Source organism: Gossypium arboreum, chromosome 1 (genome assembly GCF_025698485.1).
Source record: "Gossypium arboreum isolate Shixiya-1 chromosome 1, ASM2569848v2, whole genome shotgun sequence".
NCBI lineage: Eukaryota > Viridiplantae > Streptophyta > Magnoliopsida > Malvales > Malvaceae > Gossypium > Gossypium arboreum.
In genome coordinates, this window is record NC_069070.1 from 31,017,166 (window position 1) to 31,028,091 (window position 10,926).

General features: G+C 30.3%; 1 protein-coding gene across 1 annotated transcript; it reads left to right on the forward strand.

Moving 5' to 3' along the window:
- Positions 1-5,335: 5,335 nt before the first annotated feature.
- Positions 5,336-7,587, forward strand: LOC108471071 (endoglucanase CX-like). Its single transcript, XM_017772645.2, has 5 exons — positions 5,336-5,989; positions 6,068-6,268; positions 6,346-6,438; positions 6,525-6,686; positions 6,771-7,587. The coding sequence occupies exons 1-5, from the start codon at positions 5,573-5,575 to the stop codon at positions 7,368-7,370; spliced, it is 1,473 nt and encodes a 490-aa protein (XP_017628134.1). The 5' UTR covers positions 5,336-5,572; the 3' UTR covers positions 7,371-7,587.
- Positions 7,588-10,926: the final 3,339 nt, after the last annotated feature.

The window sequence follows — 10,926 nt, forward strand, 5'->3', positions numbered from 1 at the left end:
TAAAACTGAGCAGAAACTGATAGGTCTATTGTGTAATTTGATCTTTCCTTTTTCGCACTTATACTTTTTATTTTGGGTTTTGAAGGTTAGTTTTAAATAATGAGATAAGATAAAAATTTATTATCTTGGATTTTTAGGTATTTCTATTTTTGGTATATTTCTAATGAAAATTAGTTGATAAGTTTTTTTTAGCTTTTTAGGTGAAAGGATAAAAAAAGGAAGCAATTTTGGAAAAAAAAAAGAAAGAAATCAATTTACACAATGTGTAAACATTGAGAGTTATTTTTTAGAAAAAAGTTAAGACTAAATTGACACATGTATAAACATTGAGGGTCAAAGTTGCTATTATTGCAAATCTAAAAGTTGTCACGCCATTTTTTCGTCAACAATTTAATGACTGATGATAAAAAAACTAAATAGTTGGATGACCATTTTGTAACTTTTCATAATTGAGTGACTGGAAAAAAACACTTACCAATAATTGGGTAATTATAAATGTTGTTTATCCATCGAAAAAATAATAATTATATAACCAAAATAGAATGATCTAAATAGTTAGATGACTATTTTTATAATTTACCTTTTATAAAACCAACTTGCTGCACTTAAATATAAAATTTTCATTAATTGTGTTCGCCCTAAATATGTCGTTTCCAAAGGGACTTGATGATTACATGCATATTAGCCTTGTTAGCAGCATGTATAAGATAATTATGAAGGTCCTCGCTAAAAGGTTAAAGACTTACTGGCAAGTGATTGGAGACTGAGATCGGTTTTATGTCTAATCGATACATATTGGATTGGTCCTATACGAGATGAATCTAGGTAAAAGTATCATGTATCATGGGCCCTTATATTGGGTAAAAGTATTAATTTGGTATTTCTTTTAAGTACAAACCCTTAAAATATGCTTACGTGATGTTAATGATCAAATAGTATAATAGTATATGGTATGTTTATATTTTGACACGTGATAAAAATAAGAAAATTTAGTTTTTACTTAGATAATATAAAAATAATAATTAATTACGAAAAAGGTAAAAAAAAACAGATTAATTATGAAAATAGACATTTGCTACAGTATTTTGATGAAGTCGCTTGATAAATTGATGGCACTAGACAAAAATATGATGACTTAAAATATTCAGGGACTTAATATATAAATTTTCCCTTTTTGTTGGCAGCTGAAAAAAAGATTTCAGGCGGCACCAAACTGTAAATGGCTAAACTGCTTCATAAACTCCCATTGCTTATTATTTTATTTTATTCTCAGCGGCTAAATTGCTCTAGTTTTCATAAAGGAATAACAACACCATACTTATACAAGTACACATACTGTATTCTTATGTTTTTTTCCCATCACAAGCATGCTCAAAATATGCTTTGAGGTTTCAGAAAAAATATGGAACTTGCAACTTCTCAGACTCTTAACTGCTACCTTATAAATGGGCAGAAGAACGACAACTTTTCCAATTTCTGTTCATTTTCTACAGTGATGTTTCACCCGAACGAATTGATGCTTCTATTTCATTCAGATTCACCGTATGAAATGGCCACTTCTTTTGGTCTTACCTGCAAGATTATTCGGCAAGAAAAGATAATGAAGTTTCAATCATTACAAAGAGTTCAAATTTTCACTTGAATAAAATATATTAGCAGGCCCCTTTTACCCCAAATCAATGAAATTTCCCTATGAATGCTCTACCAAGTGAGGTTCTAAACTTTCAAAAACTTATTCTGAAATTTCATAATAAAATCATTTTATTTAGACAAAATTAGGTATAAAAATGGTAGGCTCGTTTGTATGCTTTGTACTTATGAATCAAGGGGGTTTATGAAGTTTGGTGCCGTCGTGGCACTTTTAAACCCCTTTTTTTTTCAGCTACCAACAAAAAGGGGAAATTTCCATATCAAGCCCCTGAATATTTTAAGTTATCACATTTCAGTCTAGTGCTGTCAACTTGTCAGGCAGCATCGTTAGACCACTTTAGTAAATGCCTATTTTTGTAATTAATTTGTTTTTCATACATTTTTCTTAATTAATTATTTTTATATTATTTGGGTAAAAAAGCCAAAAAAAATTATGATTTTTTTTTCACGTATTAAAACGTGAGACTACCACATCATTATGTTATTGGTCGCCAGCGCCATGTTAATTTATTTTAACAGTGTTTGTTAAAAGTATGAAGTTGGCTTACAATTTTCATGTTTAGGTGCTAGTTAGGTCCAAAAATATTTTAAATACGAGTAGATATAAGTTATCAAGTTCAAATACATTTATATATATTAAGTGTAAATAATTTAATATTACCTATTTCCATAAAAATAACATTGTTTATATAAAATCATGCCACATTTTTTAATACTCCGGAGATTGTAGATTGGAATAAATTTATGGATATATTGTACTGTTGAAGAATATCATTTGGAATTTAAGTTTGTTATATTTTTAATATGGTATATGTGTTTTTTTTCAATATGGTATTTATATTTGATAAAATTATATATTTTAGTATCTAAAAATAACGGTGATAATTTCTTAGTATTTAATTCGAGTTTTAAGATTGATTTTATTAATGTTAATTGCTAATATTATTAGTGTTTAACTTATGAGATATGGTGTGGATTTGATAAAAGTTAATTGTTAATATTATTAGTTAATTATAAATTTTATTAAATTAATTCTAAAATTCAAATTAAACAGTAAAAATTGACATTGTTACTTTGAGATATTAATTAAAGTGTATAACTTTTTATCAAATACAAATACTCTATTACAAGTAATACATCAGAAAAAATATCAAACTCATGTATCAAAGAATAAATAATTAATTAGAGTATGAATAGTTTAAAAGTAATTTAAGGAAGAATTGGTGATTAGTATAGAAATGTAAAGGTGGTGGATGATGAAGAGGGGTGAGCCAGACAAAAAGAAATAAACTCTGATTTGGCTAAGATCACGCAACCCCTCAACTATTGGATACCCAAACACCCGCTTGCCGTTTAGTTTTAATTTTAAGTTAACCCATTTCCAATTTTTGAGAAAAAAAAGGCAAAAGTTTATTACACCCAACAAGTTTGTTTCAGCAACAAACAAAAACAATAAACATAAGAAGCTCCATCCTGCTTCCTCTATAAACAATTAATTAATCTACTCATTCATAATTCATAAAAAAAAATTAATTTAAATTCATTCCACGTCATTTTTATACAAGTAAAGGTAATACGGAAGTCTCTATATTAAGTGTCAGAATACATTTTGTTTCTTTTACTCAAAAAAAATAAGCAAATGAGTCTTTATATGTTAGATCAAAGAGTAAATTGATCCTTTTGTTCAAAATTTTATCAATTTCTATTTGTTAAAAACTTATCTATGTATGTAAGCATAAGGTACACGTGGCTTGATTATTATGTCAACCATATCAGTTTTTAACAGTAGAAATGAATTAACCTTTTAATAGAAATGACCGATTTGCTCTTTGATCTAATATATATAAACTAATTTGTTCATTTTTTTAACAAATAGGCAAAATACAATCTAGCACCTAATATAGTGGCCTTCATGATATTTTTAATATTTGACGTAGTGGTTGTGTATAGTTTTATTAACTATTAATAAATGTTTACGCATTATCAAATAAATTTTAAAAACTAAATTCACTTAATTTTATTTCATTAATGATATATAAAATTATACCATTAAATATTAACCCTTTTAACAACATATCATTTTATTTATTGAATATCAATTAGACCTAATGGCCCGTCCGAAAAATAGGAGGGTTCCGGTAAAAATATAGGCTCGAAAATGAGCTTGGACAAAAAAAGAGGCCTGTTTAAAAAACGAGCCAAGTCTCAGGCAATATTTTTTTGGCTCGGGGCCAGCCCGAATTATATAATAAATATTTTATTTTATTTTTAATCATTTTAAATTTTTAACTTTACTTTTCTAATTTCACTTTCACTTTCAATTTGTATATTGTTTTAAGAATTGTTTTAGTATCATTTATGTTTTTAGATGTATTTGATTTATTATATTTTAAAATTTTTTTATTTAATAAAATAAGCTAAAAGAATTTAATATGGACTAGGCTAGGTCAGTCTCAGACTTAATAATTTTATATTTCAAGCCAGGCCGGACCCAGGCTTAAAAAACGGGACTAGAATTTTATTTAATCTGACTCAACCTGACTCATGATCAGCTCTAATACCAATTCATCAAATATCAACTACTAATTAATTTATAAAACTACAAGAAGTTGATGATATTATTTTATAGCATGATCACTAATTGCATTTATTAATTTAAGACATACGACTTTTGAGGTTGGGGAGTTGCTTTTGATTCCCTTAGAAGACAGCATTAGCAAATTGAGTAAACATATTATGTCTGGGAGTTGCATTATCCCAAGTAGGTAAGAATTTTTCAATATCGTTAATAGTAAAAAAACACATGTGACACACATCTTGGTTCCTTTAATTACAAAACCAATTGAGGGAAGTAGGCGAAGGTCACATCTAGGCTTAGAAAATAGAGCCCTCAAAAATCTGTTCTCATGCTAGGGATAAATTTTGGGTAGAGATACAGTAAAAACAGTAGTATTGTTTGTATGGGTTAGGTCTCTGAAAAGTCTACAAAAGAAGGAAGGAGGTTCCAAAATCAAAGCCGCAGTATTCGTTAGCCAACAAATTTCTGAATTCCTTGACCAACCAGGTGAAGCCTTTTTACGATTTTAGGGGCGTCTCTTGTATCTGCCAATCACATGATTTTGGGATTATTGTTTGGACTCTTAACTAATTAAACTAAACTAGTCCAATTCGTCTAGAAATGAGAAGAAAAAAGGATTGTAAATATTCCTTAGAATATGGGAGAGAAGATTAGGCCAAAGCCCCTTCCTCTCCAAACTAATATGGGAAATAAATCTGGAATTTGAGGGGTATCAAACGCATAATTTGAGCAAAGAGAAATGAGTGCTGGGGATTCATGGTTCACGCAAAAGTTAGTGGAACTAAATAGCATTGGAGTCTCATGTGACTCAGCTTTATTATACGCATCCGTGACTTTATAGATAGTGACAAAATAATGTTCTCTACGAAAAGGAAATTAAAATACTCACACGGCATTAATTACGGTATTTTATAATCAAAAGTTTATCTTAATTTTGGCAGCAAAAAAGTTGATCTTAATTCACGCAGCATTTGCTAAGACTTTTTGTGAGGGATATTATCATTCTCTACTATTACAAAGACTTTATTAACACGAGACCCAACATTGATAACAATAAGTTAGGTTCTTGTGTCTGTTCCAAGACCTTCCATGTTCCCATATCTTTGTTTGGATCAAGTTTTCAATGTCGTCCCCATAACATAACATAACATAATAACATATCCTCCAAATTTACGCAGTTGATCCCGTGAGCTGCATGAATGTTTCTTGTCTTTTTGGTTCCACCTTAACGTCTAACGACCTCACAACTTCCTGCTTATTTTTTGCCTATAAATAAACTCCCCTTGCTATTAACACATTCCCACCACCACCATAACCCATTCGAGAAGAGCCAAATTATAAAAAATGGCTGCTCCTATAACAATGCTGATTCTTTGTACATCTTTTTTATCCCTTAGTTTACTTTCTACTGCTTTCACTTCTCGAGATTACGCTGATGCTCTTGAAAAGTCTATTCTTTTCTTTGAGGGACAGCGGTCGGGTCCGTTGCCGTCTAATCAACGCCTCAAATGGAGGGGTAACTCTGGTTTGTCCGACGGTGCTTCTTATCACGTGGACCTTGTGGGTGGCTATTATGATGCTGGAGATAATGTCAAGTTTGGCCTTCCAATGGCCTTCACCACAACAATGTTGGCATGGAGTGTTATTGAATTTGGCGGTTCAATGCACAGTCAGATTGGGAATGCAAAGACTGCCCTCCGATGGGCCACGGATTATCTTCTAAAAGCAGCAACTGCTACCCCTGACAGTTTATACGTTCAAGTGAGTGTGTTCAAAGTTTTGAAACTTCGGGGAAGATAACAAAATCATTTTTTACAATGTTGTTGTGATATGTTATAGGTGGGAGATCCAAACATGGACCACAAGTGCTGGGAGAGACCCGAAGACATGGATACCCCACGCAATGTATACAAGGTGTCTGCTCAAAATCCAGGATCCGATGTAGCAGCCGAGACGGCTGCCGCATTGGCTGCAGCTTCGATAGTGTTTAAAGATTCCGACCCTTCCTACTCTGCCAAGTTGCTTCAAACTGCCAAAAATGTAATAAGCATCCATAAATTACTAACAGTCTCATTTGTTCTTTTCATGTTTCTAATCTCCTCTGTTTATGAATGCAGGTCTTCGATTTCGCAGACAAGTACCGAGGGTCTTACAGTGACTCTCTGAATTCTGTGGTCTGCCCATTTTACTGCTCTTACTCTGGATACCAAGTAAGAAATAGTGAAATACACTTTTGGTTCATGTTCCATTGGAAAATTAATCATGATTCATTGATCAAATTGGTTTGAACATGCAGGATGAGCTTCTTTGGGGAGCTTCATGGATGCATCGAGCGACGCAGGACAGTTCGTACTTATCATACATCCAATCCAATGGCCATACCATGGGATCAGATAATGATGATTTCTCCTTCAGTTGGGATGATAAGAGAGCTGGGACAAAGGTCCTTCTTTCCAAGGTATGTCCTCGAGCCTTCATGACTCTCCGAATCAACATCAAACCCGAAACTTAACCAGTTCCGAATGATTTTAATTCTTAACAGGACTTCTTGGAGAAAAGCACATCAGAGTTTCAATTATACAAATCACATTCAGACAACTACATCTGCTCCCTAATTCCAGGATCATCAGGGTTCCAAGCCCAATATACACCAGGGGGCCTTCTCTACAAAGCTAGTGAAAGCAATCTACAATATGTGACAACCACAACTTTCCTCCTCTTGACATACGCCAAATATCTCAGTACAAACGGCGGAGTCGTCACATGTGGGACTTCAACTGTAACAGCTGAGAGCCTCATAGCACAAGCAAAAAAGCAGGTGGACTACATCTTAGGCGATAATCCAGCCAAAATGTCATACATGGTTGGGTTTGGAGAGAGATATCCACAACATGTGCACCATAGGGGTTCATCGGTTCCATCCATTAAGGCGCATCCTGATCGTATCAACTGTAACAATGGGTTCCAATACCTTTACGCTAACTCACCTAATCCCAACGTCCTTGTTGGAGCCGTCATAGGTGGACCTGATAGTAAAGACAACTTTGCTGATGATCGTAACAATTACCAACAATCTGAGCCAGCTACTTATATTAATGCACCCTTTGTGGGTGCTCTTGCTTTCTTCTCGGGGAAAGCTTAGAAGAGCAGTGAATATGAGGAAGAAGAGAAGCTGATGTAGTAAAAAGAATCGCTTCCATTTCCATATTCAAGTTGTGACCCATTTTTATTAGTAGTAGTAATAACTAGTTTTGAATTATGGTTTCCACTATACCAAATCGAATTATATGTGAAGGGAAAATTATGACTTAAGAAATTCTTGGAATTGTAAGAATACATATTCTGAATGTTTCCTTGAATGACCTATCTTAATCTAATTTGAAACACTTGGTATGGGCCTTTTTAACTCTCACAGTCAACTACGAACCAAACAATACTAATTTTGCAATTTCACATTTCAATTTCCTTCCATACTTTGCTTTTGTATTATATAATTTATAATGTAATATGTTAATACCTTGATAAAAAAAATATAGGGGTGAAGTCAGAAAATAAAAAATTAAGAGGTCAAAATTGAATTATAATTTTTAGAAGGTTAAAATGTTTTTTATCTTATAATTTTATAATTTTGAAGGATTTATCTATAATTTTAATATTTTTAAGGGACAAGATCCTTACTTTCCTTTCATTTCGCCCTATTAATATGTATGATGTATTTTATATTATATGAAAACTAAATGTATTATATCATAATGTAAATATAAAAAATTATCATAAATTATTTATATTTAAAATTTTAATAAAATAAAATATATAATGACAATAAAAGAAATACATATTAACATTTGATAAAATAATATTTTTAAATTAATAAAATGATACAAGTAAGCCTAAACAAACACAAATTAGTAATTTACAAAAATATAAACGACCTTAGGTAAATATTTTAAAATCCATATTTTGAGTCGGGCTAAACTTAAGCAATTATATATGATATTAATAACGTATATAAGGTCAACCTAAACCCAACCTGACCCAACATCAGTGGCAAAACTAGGAAGCTGACAAGGGCCCCGTCCCTTCCTAAAATGAAAAAATTTTCATATGGCCCTTTAAAATTTTTAAAATTTTAAATTAGTAAAGATAAAATTTCACTTTAGCCTCTTTTAAAAATATAAAAATTTGATTTAATCCTTTAAAAATTATAAATATATAGTCTATTAAAATGGTGCAATTACATTTTTTCTATCGTAAAAATTACAATTTAATTTTGATCCCCCTGAAAAAATTTTCTAGTTTCGGCCCTGCCCAACATATAAACACTTATAAATACCATATTGATTATACTTGATCATAAAACCTAACTAATGTACAACTATGTTAGGGTTTAGGATCTAGTCTATGACATTTAGTGTGCGCTTGGTTGGTTAAATTTTACATTTACAGCCTGTACATTCCATAATAAGATTATGTTGTTTGAATTCTCAATATTTCGGTCACTCCATAATCTTACATTCTCAAATAGTGCTAAAATGTTATAATATAGGATGTAATCTCATTATGATCCATTTATTATATTATCTTAGATTACAAGTATAATCTTAAATTTTAGACCAATTCATTATTTATTTTATTATTTTAATAAATTTAAGCTTTTTTTTCTCAAATAAAATTTAAGACTAACTAAAAAAATTCTTTACAGTGGAACACTTTAAAATTATAATTATTATATTTACTCTAATATTTTATTTATTAGTATAATAATTATGGTTGATGATGCAATCTGTTAGGATCGACCGGATTAAGCAACGAATAAGAAAAATAGTAGAATAAATTGAGAAATTGAACACACAAATTTAACGTGGAAAAACCCCTCCAAAGAGGATAAAAAACAATGGGCAAATATAATTTTACTATAATGGCAAAAGAACAAAGAGTACAAAAGATGGAGATAAAGACTAAATCCCGAAAACTCGAAAACAAAGAACCCTCAAAACGTAAACACAAAATTCTCTAAATGTGTTATGAGTTCTAATCTCTAATGGGTGTATTTTTCTAAGGTTATAAAAGAGCCTATTTATAGGCTAAATTCATATGTCAAATAATAATAAAATAATCTAAACTAATGAGTGTTTGATTGAAACAAATAAACAGAGTTTAACTGAAAGATTATTTTTCAAATTTAACTAAAAATAGGAGTCATATTTAACACAATCAATTTTCATGAATTATTATAGCTACGATTTTTAAATTTATTTCAACATCATATATTTACTTATTAATATATAAATTGTAATAAAAGTAATATTTGTAATAATTTATCATAATTTTATAGGAATGGAGGCTAAAAAATAGTAACGGAACTAATCTTATTATAAAAAACCTAAAACAATGACAATTTAGTAAATATGTTAGGTAACTTTACATATAGTTAACCAAACATTTGAATATTACATGTCAACTAAATGAACCAAATAAAGTAATGTAACATATTGTTAGTAATTTTACATTTCGTAATCCTATCATAAAACGTAATTCTACTTTTTCGTAATTTTATTACAAAATATAATCTTATATTCCTTAGATCAAATACCTGGTTAATATATTAATCACAACCATTCAAATGCTAATATTCATCCATTAAATATAAAAGTTAATCGTAATTCAACTTTTCTTAAACATTTTCTTTTGCAATTCAAAATTCTCATACTTGTTTTATATATATATAGAGAGAGAAATAAGTCAAAATTTTTATTAATTATAAAATTACTCACTTTTTTATTATGTACATAAATAACTTGAAATGAATAATGAAAGTTGGTAGAGCCAAAGAGATTGGTGCCACCCATTTACCACGTCAGCCAATCAATGGTTGCTAGAATTAAAAAAAGTTAGAATATAAAAATTAAATTAAAAATATTAAAATAAAAAATGGCTAAATTAATAGAAACAAAATTTTCCTAATATTTTAATCACCGACAACGGCGCCAAAAACTTGATATCCACGAAATCAACTAAAAATACGACAAAGGCAAGTGCACCTATCGATAAGTAGTATAGCTACGGTGAGCAAGATATCATTTTCACGAAGACTAAAAGTACTAGTAATTACCGTCTTTCTATTATTTAAACAACAAATTGAGATGATTGATTAAAATTAAAATTAACTAAAATAATTAACTCAGAACACGAAAAAAAACAAATTAGGAAAATAATCGATTAACAACCAAGGAACGAAACAATACTCAGGAAAGAATCCACCTAGACTACATTTGTCATTATCAATCTGAATTAAACAATTTATTCACTTAATATATTGACTCATAGAAATTCTAAAACTATGTTAATATCTCTCTTCAAGACTAAGAACAACTAACTTTAGGTTGATTAATTGAATTTTCTTTCTAATTAAAACCTCTATTATCGCATTGACTCGATCTATGGATTCCCCTATTAGATTTGGCACTAATCCGGTAGATTTATGTCTTCCTATTTCTAGGATTGCATACAACTCCATGATGGACATCGAAACCACCAAAAATAATTCCTACAATAAAATAACTCTAAACAGTAGTAAGAGTAGTAGGATCAAGTCCACAGGGATTGGATATTATGTTCAACATCCGTGTTTTTCTTATGAATAGAATTTTGGTCAAGCCGATAATCGTGGCAATAGTCGTGCTTACGACTCTAAATGG

Excerpts from the sequence above, each read along its gene's own strand:
- LOC108471071 (XM_017772645.2), top strand. The coding sequence starts at position 5,573 with ATGGCTGCTCCTATAACAATGCTGATTCTTTGTACATCTTTTTTATCC. Across the intron at positions 6,439-6,524 it reads GCTCTTACTCTGGATACCAA|GATGAGCTTCTTTGGGGAGC; the intron begins GTAAGAAATAGT and ends TTGAACATGCAG. Across the intron at positions 6,687-6,770 it reads CAAAGGTCCTTCTTTCCAAG|GACTTCTTGGAGAAAAGCAC; the intron begins GTATGTCCTCGA and ends AATTCTTAACAG.